Source organism: Epinephelus lanceolatus, chromosome 18 (genome assembly GCF_041903045.1).
Source record: "Epinephelus lanceolatus isolate andai-2023 chromosome 18, ASM4190304v1, whole genome shotgun sequence".
Taxonomy (NCBI): Eukaryota; Metazoa; Chordata; class Actinopteri; order Perciformes; family Serranidae; genus Epinephelus; species Epinephelus lanceolatus.
The window spans coordinates 8,015,259-8,039,516 of record NC_135751.1 but is presented as its reverse complement, the minus strand read 5'-3'; the positions used below and the strand labels follow the sequence as shown (position 1 = coordinate 8,039,516).

The following is a 24,258-nucleotide window of genomic DNA, read 5'->3' as shown; positions in this document are numbered from 1 at the left end:
GAGAGAACAGTGGACGTGGCACCTACTCTACTCTACACGTCAACCGATCCGTGCACATATGCTCAACACAAGCAGACATTTAAACCCACAGAGCTGCTTTTACTTCTCCTCGTGTGTGATATACTGCAGACAGTGAAGTGATCGTGCAGAACTGAAGCCGTGGCTTAGAGTTGTGTCCTGTTGCGCTCTGCACTGGACTCTGTGTGGATAAGTGGATAACAGCTGTGGCTCACCCAGTCTATTGTAATGGAGTTAAGTTAACACCCTAACAAGTTGTCGCGCTGTAAACAGCACACACAATCTGGACTATTTTTACACACATAGAAAGAAAAAAAGCTGTGTTACAGACGCGCTGGCTGCATGTGAAACACTGTGACCAGATCAGGCCTGCGCGTCCACATCACAGAACGTGACGGCCACAGTCCGGATCACGCACACATTCATGAATTAAAGAAGAAATCAAACCTGTTCCTGGTTAATGAACAATCTGCAGACAAGCCCCGTTCCTGCCCCCACCTCCCTCTCCGGTAATGCCCACCACCGAAACTGCCATAATGCAACAAATGTCTCGCGCACTAATATACAGAGTATAAAATACTACACAAACTGCCGAGCAAATAAAACCCCTCGAACCCCAAACTCATGGTGTCGGCTCGGAACCCGCTGTAACGGCGGAGAGGCTCACCAGAGACGTGGAGTCCATCGCTGCCGCCGCCGCCGTGCTCGCTCGGTGTGTTGACGTGGACAGCTCTGAGCTGTCACACCGAGATCACCGCTTTCTTTTTTTTTCTTTTTTTTTTTTTTTTTTTTTTACGGAGCCGCCCGGGCGCGCGCCCGTTCCCGCAGCAGCCAACCGGACAGTCTACAGCAGAGCGCGCTCCCGACAGTCTTATCCTTTCGCTCGCTGGCTCTTTCAAAATAAAAGTCTTCTCCTTCCGAGGCTGCTGTGATTTTTCAATTCACCGTTATGTTCATGATTTTACAATGAGGCTATGATATTCTCTATTTTCATATTTCAACAAATTCCATAAAAACGACTAAACTACAACTATTAATTGTCTCTATAGCCAAACCTGATAGAGCACACTATTATTAGCCCGTTGCAGAGGTGGGACCAATTCATTGTTTTAGGAAGTGACGAGTCTCGAGTCTTTGTTAAAGGGATAGTTTGGATTTTTTGAAGTGGGGTTGCATGGAGTACTTATCAATGGACAGTGTATTACATGCAATAGATGTCAGTTGGTATGCTCCCAGTTTGGAAAAGCAGGCTGGAAACCGACATGGAAGCTGCGCAATGTACTGCTGTGGAGGGGTTGGCAACAGTAGGCCTACATAGTCAAGCCTCCTGAAAACGGGCTCACCTAAAAAAGGAAGGAAAAAAATCAATATCTGTTTCAGGGAATGCTAAGTTTAGAAAATGAACTGCTTTTTGCAATTATGGATAAGTTGAACACCACTTCAAAAAAAAATCAAACTATCCCTTTCAGTCCCAAGTCAAGACAGGCAGCAAGGCAGTAATTATAATAGGCCTAAATATATTGTTTGGGGGGGGGGGGGGGGTACACATCCCATCTTGGTACATCCCCTCATACACTGAATACAGATTATACATAATATATATAAATTTAAAAATTGCGACCCTATACGACAGGCAACCACGCACCACTGTCAAAAATGCTCATCAGCATATGTAATCATTATCATAAATAAACCTAATAAACTGATTTCTATTACCACCACTTCTACTATAAAGGGGTGATCACACAGAAATGAGACGCTAGAGACGCATACGCTTCAAAGACGCTTGAAACACTGGAAGTGCTTAGGCCGGGTGCACAACCTATTTTTCCTATTTTAACGGAGCGTTTCCCCAACACATTCCCCACCCCCAGAACAACGTCGCAAGGTTCCATCGTTGACGGACCTGGCCAGATGCGGGCGGCTAGCTAGAGTGCTGTCAGCGAGAGCTGTTTGCGAAGACATCTAGCAGAAGACCTAGCAATATCTTCCTGCAAAGTCACTGTACCAACTGAACTGAGATGAGTTGAGTAGTGTACTATTGAAAGAGCTGATATAACGTTATATAGAAATGAACGTGAAATTCGAAAAAATAGAGTAATTATCAACCGCATAGAAATCAACCTATGGTCAACAGTCACTTTTAATAGTGGAATAAAAAGCTTATGCTTATTTTTCTTTTGCATAAATAAATGAGATATTGTTTGTTTACAACTGTGATTGCAATTTATTTCCTACTTCCGGCACCATTACGCTCCGTTTCTCCCATCTTGTCAATGCCCAAGTAGGAAAAATCCCAAAAAAAAGATGCCGGAAAAACGCCCGTCTAAAAAGACGCTTGAATGCCGGTCAGACGCACCATATCATAGGAAAACAATGGTTTTCCTGGCATCGCGTTTCTAGTGTTTCATCTCGGTGTGATCGCTCCCTTACAGCGTACTGCAGTTCTGTGTGTGATTTGTCCAAGTGGTGTTGCCATACTCCAGCAGTACCCAGCTTGTAGGCATATTCAATTAACATTAATGTCTTTATTAAATGTATTTGTTACATAGCCTATGAGACGTTTGGGTATAATGTGTATTGTGCCACATGTGTAATTTATGTACATAATAGTAGCTTCCATTTATTGCACATTTGTATTGTATAATGTATAGCAGTATTTGCCTACAGTAACCTACATAATATAGCCTAAATAAATCTTTGGTATGCTCTCTCTAATTCAGAAAATGAAGGGAAATGAATTGGTTCACGGCACACTTTTTAAATAGCATACATTTTAATCTTAGGGCTTGAGGGAAGGTATCTAGTATTTTCAAGTCAAGAGAATCAAGTTCAAGTGGAGTCAGGAGTCTTTGGTATTGGTTAACACCACATGAAACATGCAAACGTATGGTATTCACGGTTTGCAAAAATGTGCCAACATTTTCTTCTGACACAGGGCTGTGGTTTGGGTTAGGAGTTTGGCTAGGTCAAGGTCAAGACATCCCAGAGATTAGCGGTTGACGTTAAGGTAGAGTTGGATTAAAGTTAAGCATCGCAACAGATGACAGTCTTGGTTATGCACATTGATGGGGAAGCAAGCTTTGGCAGAAAACCTCCTCTCATACATTGTTTTTAGGGTTCATTTTGCCATCAGGTCATAACAGAGGGCCATTTCCACCAATCAGGGAGCACCTGGCTCAAACAGAGTCTGTATCCATTTGGTATTGGATTGACAAATGACTTATTTGGAACTTCTGCTGGGATATTACAGCAGCAAGGAAGCATCCTGCTTGAAGGGAAATTTTAGCAATTTATCCAACTCTTATTTCTTTTTAGTTTTAGTCACTTACACTAACAAGTGAGAGACTATCAGCGTCATTATCATTGATATACATTGCTTGTATAAATTACTTGAAAGGTTGCATACTCTGTGACAGTTAATCAGGTGGATTTAATGCTAAAATCACACTCCTCTCACACAATCTTGTGGCTGGTCTGCTTTCACACCACAATCAACAGTCGGACACCAGTGAAACTGGACAGAGACTAGCACGGGTGGTCTTGGTCCAGCTATACTGTCAGCATTCAACTGATGGATTTCACACCAGACTATATGAACCAAACCAAGGAAAGTGATGGGAAAGTGCCCTTAATATGGAGCAAGCTGCATATAAAACTGGCTCCTATTTCCATGATGCAGATGAATGGTGTTCTCTAGCCTCTCGATTCTCGCCACAAGTCTTTATAGCAAGCTTTCTCTTAAAATATTTTTACCCAAGGTTTTTTTTTCATGGATTTAACATGTAGACACAAAATAATACTAATACTAACACAAATAGTGATTGGGGGAGAGTTACTGCCTCAAGTGAAGGAGTTCAAGTATCTCAGGGCCTTATTCATGAGTGAGGGTAAAATGGAGCATGAGATGGATTGGCGGTTTGGTGCAGTGTCTGCAGTGATTCAGGCACTGTGCCACACCATTGTAGTGAAGAGGGAGCTGAGCCGGAAGGTGAAGCTTTCCATTTACTGATCCATCTACGTCCCAACCCATGGTCATGAGCTCTGGGGTAGTGACCGAAAGAACGAGATCATGAATACATGTAGCCTGGGACTGGGCTCAACTTTAGACATAGGCATCCAGAGGGAGCTCGGAGAAGAGCCGCTGCTCCTTCACTTTGAAAGGGGTCAGTTGCAATGGTTGGGGCATCTGACTAAGACGCCCCCTGGAGGCCCCCTGTTAGAGGTGCTGCAGGCACGTCCCACTGGTAGGAGGCCCCAGGGCAGACCCAGAACATACTGGAGGGATTATACACTGCTCAAAAAAATAAAGGGAACACTTAAACAACACAATGTAACTCCAAGTCAATCACACTTCTGTGAAATCAAACTGTCCACTTAAGAAGCAACACTGATTGACAATCAATTTCACATGCTGTTGTGCAAATGGAATAGACAACAGGTGGAAATTATAGGCAATTAGCAAGACACCCCCAATAAAGGAGTGGTTCTGCAGGTGGTGACCACAGACCACTTCTCATTTCCTATGCTTTCTGGCTGATGTTTTGGTCACTTTTGAATGCTGGCGGTGCTTTCACTCTAGTTGTAGCATGAGACGGAGTCTACAACCCACACAAGTGGCTCAGGTAGTGCAGCTCATCCAGGATGGCACATCAATGCGAGCTGTGGCAAGAAGGTTTGCTGTGTCTGTCAGCGTAGTGTCCAGAGCATGGAGGCGCTACCAGGAGACATGCCAGTACATCAGGAGACATGGAGGAGGCCGTAGGAGGGCAACAACCCAGCAGCAGGACTGCTACCTCCGCCTTTGTGCAAGGAGGAACAGGAGGAGCACTGCCAGAGCCCTGCAAAATGACCTCCAGCAGGCCACAAATGTGCATGTGTCTGCTCAAACGGTCAGAAACAGACTCCATGAGGGTGGTATGAGGGCCCGACGTCCACAGGTGGAGGTTGTGCTTACAGCCCAACACCGTGCAGGACGTTTGGCATTTGCCAGAGAACACCAAGATTGGCAAATTCGCCACTGGCGCCCTGTGCTCTTCACAAATGAAAGCAGGTTCACACTGAGCACATGTGACAGACGTGACAGAGTCTGGAGACGCCGCGGAGAACGTTCTGCTGCCTGCAACATCCTCCAGCATGACCGGTTTGGCAGTGGGTCAGTAATGGTGTGGAGTGGCATTTCTTTGGGGGGCCGCACAGCCCTCCATGTGCTCGCCAGAGGTAGCCTGACTGGCATTAGGTACCGAGATGAGATCCTCAGACCCATTGTGAGACCATATGCTGGTGCGGTTGGCCCTGGGTTCCTCCTAATGCAAGACAATGCTAGACCTCATGTGGCTGGAGTGTGTCAGCAGTTCCTGCAAGATGAAGGCATTGATGCTATGGACTGGCCCGCCCGTTCCCCAGACCTGAATCCAATTGAGCACATCTGGGACATCATGTCTTGCTCCATCCACCAACGCCATGTTGCACCACAGACTGTCCAGGAGTTGGCAGATGCTTTAGTCCAGGTCTGGCAGGAGATCCCTCAGGAGACCATCCGCCACCTCATCAGGAGCATGCCCAGGCGTTGTAGGGAGGTCATACAGGCACGTGGAGGCCACACACACTACTGAGCCTCATTTTGACTTGTTTTAAGGACATTACATCAAAGTTGGATCAGCCTGTAGTGTGTTTTTCCACTTTAATTTTGAGTGTGACTCCAAATCCAGACCTCCATGGGTTAATAAATTTGATTTCCATTGATAATTTTTGTGTGATTTTGTTGTCAGCACATTCAACTATGTAAAGAACAAAGTATTTAATAAGAATTTTTCATTCATTCAGATCTGGGATGTGTTATTTTAGTGTTCCCTTTATTTTTTTGAGCAGTGTATATCTTGTGTGGCCTGAGAACGCCTTGTGGTCCCCAGGAGGAGCCGGAGAGCATCTGTGGTGTTTTGCTTGATGAAAATGGATGGATAACATCACAAAAAATAAAAAAAATTAATTACAATAAAACAGTAGCATATGGGTTTAAATACATATATACATATACACACACGGGTGCATATACACACACACACACACACACACGGACATATATGTAGGCTATAATAACACTGAATATAGGCTACAGAAGAGTATAGGCTATATGTAACTGTAAGCTATCATTCATACATCAGTCCTATTTTAGATTTGTATATGAATAAGACAAGCTACCCAAACACGTTATGAATGAGTTGTAATCACAGATAGGCTATTGGAACCAATATTTCATGTTCCCCCATTACTGCGGGACCGAACGCGCGTTCTCGATGCTCGGGCACGCGCCTCGCTAGAAACTGAGGGAGTGACACACACACACACACAACCCTTGCGTCCGCCCCCTTTCCCCGTGTTGCATTCTGGGAAATCGTGTTTACTATCGTTTAAGAAAGATGGCAGCCGTACAGCCGCCACCCCTCCGGAGCCTGGAGGATTTTCTCCTGAGCTCGGCCCGGTTCGCGGTGCCCGACGTGCGCGATCTGGACCGCTGGAACAACCGCATCATCAACAACCTGCTGTACTACCAGAGCAATTATCTCCTGTCCGCTGTGGGTATCCTGCTCATAGTGGGGTAAGTTTCATTATTCTGACGTGGTCACTCTCTCTCTCTCTCTCTCTCTCTCTCTCTCTCTCTCTCAGTAACGAACATACTGGAAGTCAGGAGTAATCACTGGGAACTCAGGATGTGATTTTTTTCCAACAGCAGCAAGAATGAGCCGTGTGCCCCGGCGTCGTGTGCACACAGACACATTACAGAGCAGACTTCACCTTATTGGATGTAAAAATCGATGCTTTATAAGCCTATAGAGCCCTCAGAAATTCCCATACCGAAACAAAAACTGGTGTTCATTGAATGCACAACACTGTCTGCTAATGATTTCACCATACAATACGTCACATTTCATATAGATGCAAAAGACAGTCCTGTGACACAGCTTATGTTTCACACGCTCCTCTATAGACAGTGGTGGAAGAAGTAGGCTGTTCAGATGTTTGACTTGAGTAAAGGTAGTAATGATGGAAAACAACCAATCAGAGGTGAGGAGTCCCTTAAGCAGCTGTCAGTCATGGCAATTGCTCCATGAGCTGTGGTCAGTCTGTCAAACTGGTAACTTTCTGATACCGCATTACCTATTTCTCACCTCAGGTGTTTTCACAAACATTTTAGTGTACTGTTAAGCTTTAAAGGGCCAGTGTGTAATATTTGGAATGGTTTATTGTCAAATCTGAATCTGAATATTCTACCCATTAATATGTTTATGTAAGTGTATAATAGCTATAAAATAGAATTCGTTTGGTTTTCGTAGCCTTATAATTATGCTTTTATATATATGTGTATATATATATATATATATATATATATATATATATATATATATATAGCAAGGGCCTTGCTTTAGAGAGGTCGCCATCTTGCGCTGCCATGTATGTAAGGCAGCCCCAGCGGACAATCCAGCCAGCCAGAGAACACGTTTCGCGTGTATAAATAAACCAACGAAGACAGCGGAAGGAAGGAAGAAGGAGGAGGAAACAGCAGAGAGTGTTAATAGTTCGTCGATAGAGAGTAGTGAAAAGTTTTTTTAGTTATAAAGTTTGCGAATGGACCACACTTACCACGCAACAGGAGAGAATGAACCCGAACCGTCATCTGTGAGGAAAAGAAGACGCAACTCCTTGTGATGCACTCTCTGCGGCGCTTTTCCTCCTGATGATATATCTCCCCAACGATGGTAGCACCGAATCCCATTCTATGCAGCAAAATGGGAGCGGAGGATTCAGCCTCTCTTCTCGCCCGCTCAGCATCCAAGTTCCTCATCTGTATGCTCCGGCTCAAACAGGTATGGCTCTGGGTCTGTGTTTGCTACAAGAAACTCTTCAAAATCGCGTTCAAAGTCGTCCATTGCAGCTACTATAGTCCGGAGATATTGCTAGGCTAAATAAACAGCTGAGTTTTATTTACAGGCTACGTCTGTGCCTGCTCACCGGTGTATCCCTCCCTCTGCGGACGTACTGAAAATTTTAGTCATATGTCAATAACAGACAATAGGATAGCAGTAACGTTAGTCCTGTGTACCCTGCTGATTGGATTCAGTACAGCTAAAACCACCGTTTATTACTGAACAGTGCAGGTTACTGTTGGTCGTAACTACGCCAAAACAACCAACAAACAAGAATTTAGCTGTAACTCCAACTGTGCACTGCTGCTCTCTCCTCCAGCTCACTCATACACACACCAGCACGCACACTCACACAGCCCTCGTCCCCGTCACACTTGCACCCCGCCCCCTACCTATACTCATTCAATCCCAAACATGCCATTAACTCAAAGAACATTGACATTATAACAGAACATTTACTGGTGAGTGTGGTAAGCTGTCAGTCAGTGTGCGGGCTGGAGATTGGTGGAGCAGAGAGGGGAGGGCTGCCCCGCTGGGTACTGTAAGTGAGTATGTGGGTATGAAGTGTGTGTGTTACGCTAGAAGAGTCAGAGTTTGGGACGGAGTCTTTTACCCCCTGGAGTGTTAACAGAGTTTTTGGAGATCTCAAATAAACTGGCCTTTTTCCCGAACGCTACTCTGGTCTCCTGCTCGTGAGTGATTCATTACAATATCACAACATGGTTTAGATTTCTAAATAAATATTCACCTCGTAGCTAGATAGACCTACTCCTGAAAAACTTGTGTCTGCGCAAGGCTTTTGGTCCTACGAGGCCACCGTCATTTACCTGACGGGAGGGGTGAGCGAGTGAGCCCTGCAATCTAGAATTTGACCACTGATGTTACTGTTTTCAATGGTTTTCAACCCATTTTACACACTGGCCCTTTAAAATGAGAAAGTTGGTCAGGCTGCTGGGTTCTTGGTACTTCAGCGGTGGCCAGGTCACAACCTTTTTTATTTTTCAGATAAACTGCACTGGCTGGTTGCAGGAGGCGGTAGGGAGACGTCCCTGCTGCTGCTCCACCACCTAGAGATGTTCTGGGGTTAAAGGAGCGAAACATCAGGGTGGCTTCCAGCTGATAACCCTGCAGCCAGCACAATGTCACTGTTGGAGGATGCGCCTGTGCTTAGGGCCTACATCTTTCTGAGAACATCTGAGTGAGAAATAGGCAATGCACTGCCAGAATCTTGATTCATATTTGATCAGCGCTGCCTAGTTTGACAGTTGGGCCCCATGTGAGCAGTGACTGACATAAAAGAGCAAACACGTGACCACACTCAAATAGAAAAAATGAATGAGGTGCCCGGCCACAAATTAAAAAAATAAAAACTAAAAAATATCAAAGGAGGCCTACACTCACAACTGTCCTTTTAAAGATCTTTTAATCTAGGCAGCAGAGCAAAAAACAACGGACGCGTTTCAGCCGTAATGCCTGATTTATGGTCCTGCGTTAAATCAACGACGTACCTACGTCGTTGCTGTGACGCCGTCGTGAACCCTTCGAACTTCTCTGTCACTCCATTTCATCGCGGTGCAATTCACTGCCAGAGCGGTAGGGGGCTGCGATCCTTTCATGAATGGTTATCGTCGTTTCTAGTTGATTCTTTGTTTAGCTTCCGGCTTTTCCAGTCACAGTGAACAATGGCGACCGAGAGAGAGAATCTTGCTGGAGTTGGAGTTGTTGGATGTCGAAGAAAGTATGTTAATACTGCAACATCTACATCGCAACAGAAGATGTTTAAAGATGGCGGGGATGGCGCAATCTAGAAATACGGAACCGGAAATGCGTTGCTACCAAGCAAACCAATCACAGCCCTCTCGGTCTGTGCTGGGTCTGCGTCGCCTCGACGTGTAGTTACATTTTTTGGAAGGTGCACATCAGGCTACGCCGGGGACTACGGCGAGCCTCCTGCGTAGCCACGTACCCTACGACATAGCGACGTCGTTGATTTAACGCAGGACCATAAATCAGGCTTAAGCCTTCATCAGCGTCCAACAGTGACTGACATGACTGAAAGCATTGTTAGACTCCTCGGCTCTGATTGGTTGTTTTCAGCGCACTGTGGTGGATTCAAATGCTAATAGAAGCAGTAGGAAGAGGAGGAGAGATGTGATTCATCTTTCTTTTGCACTCCTGTAAGGACATATAGTGATAGTTTCAGCAAATATGACACAAAGTTTTTTTCATAAATGTTACCAACTGTAGCTTTAATGTACCAAAAGTAAAGGTACTTATTACGCAGAATGACCCATTTCATAATAATGCATTAATGTGTTCATCACTTTAATGTTGCAACTGATAAAGGTAAAGCTCATATTTTGGTGTACACAGTATATACTGCTGGGTATATTATGAATATTACCAAGGGATCAATAATGCCTTATCTTAATCCATAATGATACAACATCATTTATTTGTCAAATAGATTTTCCCACTGAGATGTTGCTAAGTAAATATATAGTAGCAGAGAATGAAAACACCCAAGTAGAAGTACAAGTACCTTAAAATTGTACTTCAATAAAGTACTTGAGGAAAAGTACTTAGTTACTGTCCCCCACTGCTGTTAGATCGGGGTGGGAATGATCCAGGATATGATATCCTCACAATACTTAAGTCACAATACAATATTATTCCGATTGTAGATATGTTGTGATATGCTGAGTATTGCGATAAAATAATCACCATATAATGTGATTCATTACCTCTTCTCAACTGTAAATCATGTTCCCAAAGGAAAATGTTATCTGTTTTACCTAATAAGATATAGTTTTCAGTCTGTTCATCTCACTGCAGCCATTTTTTGCAGCAGCAGACTGTATCCAGTGGACTGGAAATGTAATTGAACTATTATTACTACTATTGAACTATTATTCTAGTAGGCTACCTGAAGTTTCATTTGTATTCGTCATATTAGTAATTTACGTGATAAAAAAATGGATACTTGGCACTGTGTGACGATATGACATTGCCACACAAAAAATATTGCAATACTATGTTGTATTGGTTTATTCCCTCCGCCCCCACTGTTAGACAGTGAATGAGGGATTTCAGACACAGCCCAAATCCAACCTTGTGGTTGTCCGTCTGGCTCCCAGCTCCAAGCTCATTGGTTCCTACTGAAGACGTAAATCTTTAAAGGTATAATTTGAAGAATTTTACTAAAAACAATGTACAGACTCATTGTTACAGCTCACGCTACAATGATGAAATTAAATTAAACTGAAAGGACTGTATACTTACTTTGACTCACTAAACTGAATATTATGACTGCTAAACCTACAAACTAATTAGAAACGGCGATGTAAAGCCACCGGCATACCTCTATGTATAATATTATATGTAATTTGGAAAGGTGGACACTCTACTAAATAACTGGGGGAGGGACACAGGGATAAAGAAATAACAAACTGTACCTTTAATAGAAGCTAGATGAATAGACACACATGAAATACAATACACAATATTATTCTAACTAAACCCTATACTAAGTGGCCTAAGCTAACTATGCTAAGTCCCTATGCTAATCCTATGCTATGGTACCAGATGCCCAGGGGTTGGAGCTCGTGCAGCGATGATGTCCAGGAAAGATGAAAGTCCCACGTGTAGAGGGGGAGCAGGTGAAACTGAAGATGGGGGGGGGGGGTGCGACGAAGGCTAGCTAGCTTAGCTCTACGACTCTCAGCCGGCGTTGATCTGCACACCAGGCAGGAACAGTCCCGAAAATCCACTTCACATCTTCTTCAACGACCAATGGATGGCAACACCGGCTTTCACCAACAGACACGGCTCCACTCTCTCACTCACTCCAACGTGTCCTGACACTCACGCAGGCATACACACATCAAAGAGCTCGCGCACAGATCAAAGAAAAGGCTGCAACTACATAAACGCCGACAGAACTACGGCATCACTATTTAGACACGCAACATGCGTTACAGACAAGTATACATACAAATATATTTGGCATGAAGATAATAAACTAAATCAAAGTGAGAAAAAAGAGAAACCTAGCTGGGCGGGGGCAAGGTTATTTCCTATTCCTTATCTATTACTCAAACTGAGCTTAACTGAACTAATCTAAAAGTGCTTCTGGACCGTTGTAATACTCATGCTCTTATTTTCTTCATATTTTGCTGTGTTCATGGTGTTTCAGGGCACAGCGTGCAGATGAAGTCGGGACTTTATAAAAAGGTAGCAGCCAGGTGCCAGACTGTAAGCAGCATGCAGCTAAGAGGAAGCAACTAAAATTGCAGACACAGAACTGAAAAGGGAAATAAATCCGGAAATAAAGCAAACAGCTCCTAAATATAGTTTAATTTTAAGGGGTAACTCCTCAGATTTTAACCTGACTCCTATGGTTTAGTGTGGGGAGTATATGTATATGAATGACATTAAAATCCTTAAAATAAAGTCTCTGCTTACAGCTACTATAAAAAATAAAACAAAGTGTCATCTTGTGGAACCTGTTTTGGACTACAAGTTGTACTTCCTCCTTTTTTGTAGGCCCACCTTTTAGGACAGTCAAAGTCTCCAACTCTGGGACTTCTTCCTGTTAGATAGGGAGCAGCTGACACCAAGATACCAGAAAACTACCTTTACGATTTAATGTTGGGATCAGACAATCAGCTGACGCCAAATGAAGCCAAATATAAAGCTGTGGCATCAGAGGCAGCAGTGTATGGAGGAGGAAGCAGTTGCCACAGCAGTCACACGGCAGGGGTCCACTGGAAAGGTATTTCTGGATCTCCCAAACAAATGTCTTTGCTGTCATCAAATTAGAGCAGAGTTTTTGCTTTAAAAGAGTGGAAGTCCCACTTTGCCAATATCCAGTGTCTGTGTGGGCCATGGGTTTAGCACAGCAGAGAGCATGAAGACAGGTCTTGTTTGTAAAGCTGTGTACAAGTTTATGAAATAGGCCCATTTATGTGTTTTTAACGTAGACTGTGTAAATATGGCCAAAACCACTGTGATATCACCTATTGGTTCATGGACATCTGTTTGAAGCCTCAAGTTTGGTATATTGGCATTCGTCATCTTGGATTTTGGGAGCAAGAAGTAAACTAACCATATTTGGTGGACATAACTCTAATGCTAGCTGCTAGCTTGGTCAGAATGGTAAATTTACAGCTATGGTTAACTGTGAAAAACCTAATGCTATTTTTTTCCAGCTTAAAACCATTTTAGAAAATGTACTTAATGGAAAAACATAATATCGGACTCCTTTTAGTACAACAAGACTTTTTTAGGCAACCAAAATGTTCCAATTAACTTTCATGAACTGAAAACACACAGAAATAGCAAAAGCTACAGCTACACTCTGTGAATCTGGAGTTACATCATTGTTATGTTATCTAAGAAACGCTGTTGCTGCGGTAGCAACTTTACCACCCGTACATTTGTCATTAACAGGAACATTAGCTAAAAAGACCAAAACGGTTTTTGTGCCAGGCTGTAAACATGTTTATTTCTGCTGTAAAGTTGGGCATTTTAACATGGGAGACTGAGGATTGACTTGCTCTTGGAGCCAGCCTCAAGTGGCCATTCAAGGAACTGCAGTTTTTGACATCTACACATTGATTTCATTTTTCAGCCCCATAGTTTGCCGCCTTTTTGATACACACACAGTACTACACACAGTACTTGTGAGAAGATACATTCTTTATCAGTTTGGATCTGCACACAGGATTGGTTGACAATTCCTCTGCCATCTACGTCAAGTCACTGCAATTATGTCACCAGCTTTTTCCAACCCTTCTTGTTTGTTGGTCTCTTCTGTCCATCCATACTGTCCTTTCTCTCAGGTATTTCCAGCCCTTCCAGTTGTGTCTCGGGGCGATGGTGGTCACCGTGTTATTCCTGGGCTTTGTTTGGGTTGCAGAGAACCAAGCTCCCGTTCGTCGCTTCCGCAGAAACCACCCATCAATCTCTGTGTTTGCCATACTTTCTGCAAGTTACCTCTTCATATCAGTGCTGGGAAGTGTGGCTGTGTTCCTGTTTGGGATAGCCTTCCCTGTACTGTGTAAGACAGACACAAACACACACGCATGAAAATCACACCAAATTATGAAATAAAGTTAACCCTCTTGCCTGAAGACACTAGTTTGGGGCACAAGCCAAAATAGCACATAAGACATGCTGATGCAGATTGTCATCTCCACAAAAATTACATATAATTACAGTCATATTTTACATGTAGGTGAATAGTCAGTTCATCTATGCCACAAAGACATATTTTTTAACCTCTCTGTAGTGCTATGTATCCAGCCATGCAGAACGTTTTGTTTTTATTTGCCCCAGCTTTGAGAAATACACCGTTGAGACTTCTGCTGGCACCAACATGCATTGCATTCTGTGCAATGAAAAGCTTGAAGATGTATGTTGTGTGCACAAAGTGCAGGACAAGTGTTTATTCATTTCTTTCCTTTTATGGTAAGAAATCTATTATGTGCCATGAAAAGTGCACCGTGGTGCATTATGCACAGTGAGGCAATGCATTTTTATAAAATTTCAAATAATAGTAAGAGTAGCATGATCAAATTAGGATCAATGATGATGGATTTTCCTGATCAACTTTACCTTACCTCACCTTACATGGTAAATTCAGCATTGCATTTCCAAAGCACTACGTTTATCCATAGTGGTCATCTGCTAATCATTTCCAGTCTTAGCTTTGCAGTTTTTTTTTCATCACTGTAAAGCTATCATCAGTGGAACAGCAAAGTGGAAGAGACTGGAAATAATTGGAGAATGACAACAGTATTCTTTTAGCATGGGTAGATTATGAGATTAAAGGTCCCTGGGCAATGACATGCAGAAAGCAACACCACCTCACCTCATAGAAACAAAACAGACTTTATAGTGGTTAGCTTCTATTTGTTGTTTTGTGTCCCTTTGAAGACATTGCGCATCTTGCTGTGGTTTTGTGTTGCTTTGTTGTTTTCTGTGTTTTGTTTTTTCCATAGCTGTAGTTGTTTTGCCCCCTTTTGTAGTAATTTTGAGTCTCTTTGTATTTGCTTTTTGTCTTTGAAGTTAGTTTGTGTCTCTTTCTGGGCATTTTGAGTCTTCTGTGGTTTCATTGTCTGTCTGTCATCCCTTTGTGTCTTTTTGTAGTTAGTTTGTATCTCTTTGTAGTCATTTAAGTCTTTTTGTAGATAGTTTTTGATTCTTTGTAGTCATTTTGAGTCTTTTGTAGTTGCTTTGTGTCTCTTTGTAGTCATTTTGAATCTGTTTGTAGTTGCTTTGTGGGGGAGGCACTTAAGAAAGTCCTGTCTCTAATATGAACTTGTTTCACATTAAGGCCTGGTTCTTACTGTATTTGAGGTAAATAAAGGCTCTTTCATCCCTCTGTGTCTCTGTTGCTCCTTCACAGTGGTTCTGGTCCATGCATCGGTAAGGCTGCGCAGCCTGAAGAACAAGCTGGAGAACAAACTGGAGAGCATTGGTCTGAAGAGGACACCCATGGGACTCCTGTTAGAGGCCCTTGGACAGGAACAGGAGGCTGGATCCTAGAGAGAAAGAGGAGATGTGCAGGGGTGGGGGATCATTTGGGTGCCATCTGAGGTAAATGACAAGAGAAATGGAGGTGAAGTGGGTGTGAAATGGTGGGGAGAAGGAGGGAATTGCTGCAGGGATAAAGGAAGAGTCAGGAACACAATGGCAGGTTTGGTTTGTTAAAATGAATTAATTGGAAGTCTACAATGAAGGAAGAGACCTCGTCTGTGGTCCAGTGGTGATAGAACAGATGTAAAGCATTGAAATCATCATAACAAACAAATGAAGGAATCATCCCTGTTCTGATTTTGCACTTTAAGCACACATTGTTTTCTTTGTACAAGATACATTTCTGTGTTCACACTACACACTGTCAGTGTGCAGTAGCCATGTGGCCGTATTTGCTTGAGCCATGATATGGTAGATTTATTGTGTATCTACACATTGGCTTGTACTCCTTTTGTGTCTTGGTGATGCGTACTGACGCATTGTTATCTAAACATTGATCTGCACTCCATCTCAATGCCTGTGGAGCGTTGGTGTAAATAACATTCTAATTATGCAAAAAAAAAGGTCAAAAGATTTTGAAAATACTTGTAATTTTGCCAATAAATACAGCATTATTTTGTAATGTTTTTACTTTTTATGTTAAAATGCAATTTAATTCTTGAACTATTATTAGCCTACCTTTTTTTTCTGAAAATTACAACTCTACTCTAAAAGCATTGTATTGTGGAAGTTTGCCTTTATTCTCACAATACAATTAGTTTTTCCCATCAAAATTACAACTTTATTTTCGTAACATTACAGCACTTTTCTCATAGGAATTTGACAAGACCCTCGGAGGGCCTCCATACACTCCATATGCACAACAGGACATCCCCAGTATTGATACTGTACCATGGATGTGGTAGTTGTTGTAGTAGTAATAAGCTTTTTCATTCTCTCATTATAATAGGCGTAAAGAGAAACACAACATATGGAACCACCAACCCAATCACCAGAAAAAATGTTGGCATTGTACTGTCTGCAAACCACTTTCTGAATACGTTACATTTGCATGTTATTGTGTCGCGGATACGTTGAAATTTTTCATTTGAACAATGCTGGGGTTTATATGTGGATAGGTTTAGGCACAAAAAACACTTATGGTTAGGAAGACATCTTGTCTTGGCTTAAAATACCGACCTTTTCCTGCTGTAAAAGCTGCAATGTCTCTAAAAAAAAAAAAAAAAAAAAAACGCTTTTCACACTACTATACCTGATGGAAAATCAGCAACGATTTGCTAAAAAAAAAAAAAAAAAAAACATATGACAGGCAATCCACCATACCCTCCACCTCCCAATGACATGAACAACTCATGTACTACATCACTTTAGAAATGCTGTGAAACGTCTAAATTTAAAGGATAACTTCGGTATTTTTCAACCTGGGCCCTATTTCCCCATGTGTATGTGTGCGTATGATTCATAGGTACAACTTGTTTTAAAATTGGTTCAGTATTGAGGGAGGCAGATGCAACCGGGAGCCGCAAAACGAGCTAAAACGGTAACGGGGGCAAATGCGTCCCGTATGAGTTTGCGCATTAAAAGTGCTTTTTTCCGCCACTGACCGGTTCAGATCGCCAGTGCTATCTCTGTAAATAGCATACTAAGTGTTTCCCTTACCTCTGGGCTGTGTGACGTCATCTCGCGAGAGCTTTGCTCCACTGTGTCTGTAGCTCTCTCTACTCGTGGGACAGCCGTTTTCTTGAGGAAGAGGTGTTTCAGGATTGGATGTCTTCTCTTGTTCGGCTGGCAGTAGTCATCTTGGGAGAAGTGAGCACTGCAGACCTGATGGTCTGCAAGGCACAGTGTCTGGACAGGAGTGTTAGCATCCATTTGTAGCACAACTAGCCACAACTTCAGCATCTCGCCATCCGACAAAGGCAGCCTATGAAAGCTGTACGGGGTGTTGCGCGACATCCTGTTCTTGCAATTCGGATAAGCACAAACACGAACCATTGTTTTCAATCGATGCAGTAAAACTCTCAGCTGTACTCCGGGACAACCAGCGCCACTCTGAGCGGCACTCACGACAATTTTAGAACGAGTTGTACCTATGAATCATACGCACACATACACATGGGGAAATAGGGCCCAGGTTGAAAAATACCGAAGTTATCCTTTAAAAGGCTTGCAGAAACAATGCCAACATTTTCTAATGGAGACTGGGCTGGAAACTACAGTGTGACATGCAAGTAAATATGTCTATACTGTAAATACAGAGAAAAAAAACAAAGTACCCACCAAAGTGTCTAACAGGTCTATTATGGCTACAGACCACTGCACTTATATGTGTTCTAGCTACTTCCCTCCAATGTTTTCATTCAGAAAGAATCTTTTTTATGGGATTTTTCCACTAAAATCATGCAGCATCATTTGAAATAAGTAACTCACCCCACTGGAAGACTTTTCATTTGATTTGAAGAAAGATCTATCTGTAAACTGCAGTGATCCAATGACTAGATAAGACGTAATTAGCAGAGCAGCTGGACATGTACACACATACAAATAACCTGACCTGCATTAACTGACTTCAAATGAATTCCTTTTTTATTTAGTGTGTACATTATTTTGTGTTGCATTAAAGAGTAACGTAAATGCTTAAATGAAGTAAAGTAAGAAGGAAATGGAAGATCTTAAATGAAGAACAAATCGAATCATCTGCTTCCATCTAAGACTCTTTGAGTATTACAGAGTTGATACAGGACCAACAGGAGCAGCTATATGAAGCTTTAAATGTATCCTTTCAGTTCCCACATTTCTAAGCCTGTAGTTATCCAGAATAAAAAGCTTCACCCACAGAGTCGCCCATCACAGCCGTGCACTAATGGTCTTCCAGTGCTGGCAACTGGGAGAAGCTCTAAGGGAGCAAATGAATAACTTTACCCTTAATTCTTTTACAACTTCAATCCTTGTTACCATGAATTACCACTAACCGATACAGTTTGTTGGTCGCCATACCAACACTTGTGGTTACTGAAGTTTGTAATTTTGTCTGTTTTTAGCCATGCTAGCGATGTGGCTCTGGCAGTGTTGGTCGGTCAGCCCACCACTTTGGTCCAAACTGAAATATCTCCACAGATATTGAACAGACTTTGGTAAACATTTATGGTGCCTGGAGAAAGAAGCCTCCTGAAATGAGCAATCATCTTTCAATTAGCCAGTTAAATACTTCTGCATCCACCAGATGGATTGGCAAAATATTTCCAGCACAATCATCAGGTCATTTATGCTAAGAAGCTAAACAGAGATGGCAGAAATGCTGAACATTAGCTGCTTATGGTCAGCAGTTAGCACTGTCATTGTGAGCATGTTAGCAAACTGATAATACCATTCAGCTCAAAGCACCGCTGTGCCTGAATACAGCCTTACAGCAGTGCAAGCATGTCTGAAGATTCTTAGTTTTGTTATTTATTAATTATTATTTATCTGAAATAAAGAGTGTCTGAAAAGTCTGCAGTCACCACAAACTAAACCAGTATCAAGGTAGGATTTAAACCTTTATCTTCTTTCCATTAACCCACTTCAGACACCAGTGTTTACATGAAAAAGATTGTCTACCATATGGTCCATGGTTGGTTCCCTGCTTTGTTGACATGATGTAGGACAGTTGTGTTCTTATGAGCTAAGGAACATTTAGAACAGTGGCTCCCAACTGGTCCAGCCCGGGGGTCATTAGTTCAAGGTCCACAAAGTTTAATACATTCAGCGTCATACTTGTGTTTGGCCATGTTGTTGAGCTAGATTGCTGTCTCTGTGAGGTAGCTGTCTGTCATTTACTCACTCTACAAAAGGAAACAGCTCTTCTAAATAAAAGCTTGTGCTGCAAATTCACTGTACTTCAAAAATAAGTGCGTTTTTTTGCAAACTTTACACATTTGTGAGTCACTTGTGATCCATTCAGAATGGACCCGCGACCCACTTTTGCACTGTGACCTACCAGTTGGGAACCACTGATTTAGAAAACACTATTATGTAGAAAGGGGTTTTTCAGCAGTTTTATAGCAAATCGTTTTGTACATGAAAAGTTGAGTGAAGGTATTTGAAATTGTACACTAGCTGCCTGTTGTGGAAACCATGCATTGTATTACTTTACCTTACCCATAAAGACATGGGACAGTGTTCTAAACACCTGTATGTGGTAACCCTCTGCATCCTGTTTTCCCTTTGTATTATTTTCATTCTTCCTGACCAATGGCTGCAAGAAGGCTTCCTCCATTATAACACGTTTCTGTCCAAAGCATTTATGAAGATGCAGAGAGTGCCAGCTTTTGTTTTTCTGTGTGCATTTTTTGTTGTTAAATCATATTGTAGACAGTGAAAAACTCTGTGAGTATTAGTACTCTGCAGAAACAAATAACTTAAAAAAGTGGTTTGGTTTTCTTATCGCGTATGTGCCATTATAGTTTTGATATTTGCCTTGTACCATTTATGTTTTAGATGTTTAGCTGAAGAAGTTATCCGGAGCAAAGCAGGGAACATGGCTGTTACAGGGCTTAAACGTGACCTTTTTGTTACATGTCTCTCTAGCCGCTGTTGATGGTTTGTCTTGGCCCTGCATAAAAAACACAAGTCAGGAGAAACAATTAAATCTTAGCACAAAGAAATGCTTTTGTAACTTTGTAATTCAAAAATGATTCACTGAATTACTATGTTAACCTCTGTAAATTCATGTTGATGATTCTGAATGTTCATTGTTGCCTTTCATTCAGCTTAGTGTTTGAATTATGACTCACCAACACCATGTCTTTCACTCTTTTGCCAAAAGCAGATAATTACATTTATTGAAAACATTTTTTTTAAATAAAACAACAATGCTGTACTGCAGTGTGTATGGACTATCCATCCATCCATCCATCCATCGCTACAATTTCCATAGAAATGGTGCGTACAATTTGCAGCTCTGCCAGATTCCTTCAGTCAAATACACAGCTAAAGCAAGAGAGCTATAACAATTGAAAGCCAAGATAGTCATAGCCAGCCATAGCTGGAGATAAAACTAAAATTACAGACATTTATTCCTGTTATCTGTAAATTAAATTTTTAATTTTAATCATGAAAATCCAGTTTGCCATTCCACATAGCTAAATAAAGCAGTAGCTAAATCCAGGGTTGTAAATATAGACAGTGCAAGCATTAGTGCAGAGAGAGTGGGCCCTCCAACAATGTGTTGATTGGAGAGTGGGCCCTTATCCTTATGAGTGATTGTCACCTTAGAAATATGCCTGTGTTCAAAGAGTAATGCTAATTAAATTCAAAAAGGTGCCATTTGCTATATATGCCCTTGAAAAGGGCAAACCCATCTGTTTCATGTTTTGTTTTTTGTAAAATACTAAGTAGCATATATAACAAAATTATTTGCTTATTCTACCTAAACTGTAAAAGGATTGAATGAATAATTTCTTATTTGGTCATTTTTGTCATTTAAAGATGCAATGATGATTGCTGGGTAATATATATGTTGTTGTTGTCCAATGTTGCATTTCTGTTTGATGTGAAGAGACAATATGTGCACAATAGTGTGCGCTAAGTCCCATCATAATAGCATCCTACCTCATGCCACTGGCTAAATCCAATCATGATGGTGAAATACCCCCGACTAAACACCTGCTACAGCTAACTAGCTTATTAGCAGAGTAGCAGTGACCACCATTTCAGCTTCTGACTCTGGAGGAAAAACCTATTTTTAAATCCATATTCAGAATGTGCTGTTTCCAAAGAATGCTCCTAAAATCCGGCTAAGACCAGTATAGCCCACATGTCTTACTCAGAAAATGTTGCATTTGGATAAAGGCATATCTTGAATATCCAAATGGATATGCTGTTTACACAGCCCCAAATTCAGAATATTGTGGTATTTGGAATCATAGTGCAATATGGTGTGGATGGATGAGCGAACATGTGCTGCATTGGTATTGTGCTGTAAAAACAAAGAAAAGGAACAACAAGCCACAACAGAGTGTGAGGCCATCGGATTGGCTGCTGCTTTGGCTTTTTTGCATGATGGGGCACACTGACGGGGCCTAGGTATGTCCCATGCTGCTTACCCTCCAAACAGGTCTGCAGCCTGGAGATGGGAAGCAGACCAATGGCAAAGCACATCAAGTAGAGGGGCCGTCACAATTTTACGTTAAGATATTTTGCACTCAGTTTGTACTTTCAAACAAAATCACATACTTTGCTTGTTTTTTAGGCTACAAACAGAGCAGGGATGCAGTGTCCAGCTACCTGAATTTAGGAGATGAGTAAAAAATAAAAAGTTGTAGGCTATAGTAGACATCTGTATAGAAAACACCATCAGGACACCACTCAGTGTTTTTCAAAGATAGCCAGTACTGTTACCCCAGTATAATTGTAATAAATGAAACTTGGGTTAGTGGATTTCATGTAATTTAATGAATTTGTTATATTGGTTTTAATATAAACATCAATAGTGGATGGGCAGACACACAGCAAAACAATAAATTCTACTTTTAAATACTTTTAAAAGTAGTGACTGTACATAATATATAAAGTGTGTTTTCACATTTGTTAAAATGAGTACAAAAGGTTCCATCTATTGTAATGTCGAAGCCCAGACCTCAGATTCAGTTCTTGGATCACCTCAGCTTGTTTTACTAAAGCTGCTGGTCTGATATTAATGAAGATGTTCGTATACTATTATCACAGTATAAAATAATTCAGGCTCAAAGGTCCACTTACTTTAGCTTTTCTGAGCATTCAACCACATCACATGATCTTCATCAAAAGAGCAGGTTCAGGTCTCACATGTCCGACAGTTAAGTAAACTTTTGCTCACCACTATGACTTGTTTATGGTCTCTATCCCCCTCCTCACCAGCAACACATTCTGCTGTGTAGGAGGGTGTTCTCACTGATCCTCTATGATATAAGTGGTTAGAGTTCAGATTGAGGTCACTTAGGTCACACAATGACACCTGAGCCACTTCCTCCTGCTAAATGAAGACTGCGACATGCCGGAACTCTGGGAATGGAAATGATCCGACTGGTCATGTTTGAGTACAGTAGCCACCTGCTGGATCAGATATAACATATCAGAATGTTCGATCGCTCTCTGGGAGATGGTTTGAGGACATTGCAAGGGTTACCGTCTTAACAGCAGGTGGTGCTCTCTTTCAGCCTCACACACACATACACATCAATAAACTAACATGCACAGAAATCATTTTCCTGTAACAGTGTGTACCATAATATCTTCCTGCTCTCTGTCTCTCCTGTCATTTCATAACAAGTTAGAGGATAATTAGTTATTATGTCAAAATGAAGGGAAATTTAGTCAAAAAATTTGCATATTAAGTCAAATTAAATTATACAATATGTCAAAATTATGAGATAGTGAGTCTCATAATTTCATAAGTCACAAAATCACATTGTAACAGGTCAATTTTTTGGACTTGCTGTCTTATTAATTGACTTAGGGAGTCAAAATTCTGACTATGTTATCATTCTAACTGTAACTCGTAGTTTTGATATCATAAGCACGTGTCACTCCTGACATTCAGTATTTTTTTTCCTGGAATTAATGGACTTCCATATGTTTTGAAACATTGCTCAGTTGAGTCAGTTACTCTGTTGAGGTACTCTGCCTGAAGGAAACATGTTCATACCCTTGACTATATATTTGGAGAGGTTCAGATGGGACATGTATAGCTGCAGCCAAATTCCATTTGAAGCCTGCATGACACACCCTACTACCACCAGTGCAGGACAAACCCCCCAGTGTGGCAGTTATTTGAACCCTACTACAACGCAAAGTTGTCATGAATAAATATGAGACCAAACGTAGTGATAAAACGCTTAAATCTTTTACTTAATTTATTAAATGCTAAGACGTATAGGAAACGAGATATAACCCTTACCTTTACCTTTGACTGCCCCTCTTTTAATCTAACACTTTTCACTAGCTAGGTAAGTGCTAATTTAGCATTTTCCACTTCAGACTAAGGGGCGAAGAGGGCTGATTGTGGAGTCATGTAAATGCTGGGCAGGTCATGTAGCTGCTTTAGCAGTAACTAAGCCCACTCAGCTCAGATGGACACAGGAACATAAAAGTATGTAATACAGGTCGTCTGGACTCTGAGCAGGGACTAAAAGTGTAGAACGTTTCCTATCAGGCATTGAAAGACTTATATAAATGGGGAGAAGCTCTTTGTACTCTGGAAAATGATGGACAACTTATTCTTTGTGATTGCTGTCATAATGTGTTGATCCATCCATTAGCTACATCCACATATCCTTCAGAGGGTCACAGGGGGCTGGAGAGGATCCCAGCTGACACTGGGTGCATACATCTGGACAGGTCGCCCATCAGTCAGTCACAAGGCTGACACAGACCCAAAGATTTCAAAGATATTTGGAACTGTTTGTGTTTCTTTTATTGTTGACTATGGTCTTCTTTTGTGTCACAAGTCATGTTGACTTGGTATATTTCCTAAGGAGTGAGAAGAAAAACTTGGCACATTTTTATCTGCACATTGAATGTTACAGTTGTATCCAATTTAGGAGAAAAACACAGAAACAATGTCTTAGACAGACAAGCTGAAGGGTCTTTGAAGTTTAGGAAAAAAACATTGATATAAAAAAAGATTTGAGGATTGTTCAAGAAAGTCCTGAAGGATAATGTCACAGAGAAATATTCAATACAAGAACAAAGCAAGACTTCAGATATGGACAAACATGCCATCATTACATTCTATATATATTTTAGTATATTTTGT

General features: G+C 41.6%; 2 protein-coding genes across 5 annotated transcripts in view; one reads left to right on the top strand and one right to left on the bottom strand.

The window, feature by feature from the left end:
- The window catches only part of copz2 (COPI coat complex subunit zeta 2), a 28,427-nt gene extending 27,592 nt beyond the window's left edge, over positions 1–835 (bottom strand). For all 4 annotated transcript variants that reach the window (XR_013488072.1, XR_004502645.2, XM_033644845.2 and 1 more), the window contains exon 1: positions 686–835. Coding sequence is in view for 2 of the 4 variants with exons in the window: in XM_033644845.2 (XP_033500736.1) it covers positions 686–703 (18 nt within the window). In the remaining 2 variants the exon portion in view is untranslated. The remainder of the gene's footprint in view (positions 1–685) is intronic.
- Positions 836–6,412: 5,577 nt separating this feature from the next.
- On the top strand, positions 6,413–17,757 carry praf2 (PRA1 domain family, member 2). The gene is made up of 3 exons (XM_033616679.2): positions 6,413–6,616; positions 13,787–14,004; positions 15,355–17,757. Exons 1-3 carry the CDS (start codon positions 6,438–6,440, stop codon positions 15,492–15,494), a joined length of 537 nt encoding a protein of 178 aa, XP_033472570.1. The 5' UTR covers positions 6,413–6,437; the 3' UTR covers positions 15,495–17,757.
- The last annotated feature ends 6,501 nt before the right edge of the window (positions 17,758–24,258 follow it).

What these genes read in the sequence shown, in the direction of transcription:
- praf2 (XM_033616679.2), top strand. Translation starts at nt 6,438, where the DNA reads ATGGCAGCCGTACAGCCGCCACCCCTCCGGAGCCTGGAGGATTTTCTC. An exon ending in GGTATCCTGCTCATAGTGGG is followed by an intron (nt 6,617 to 13,786) that starts GTAAGTTTCATT and finishes CCTTTCTCTCAG; the next exon opens with GTATTTCCAGCCCTTCCAGT. An exon ending in GATAGCCTTCCCTGTACTGT is followed by an intron (nt 14,005 to 15,354) that starts GTAAGACAGACA and finishes GCTCCTTCACAG; the next exon opens with TGGTTCTGGTCCATGCATCG.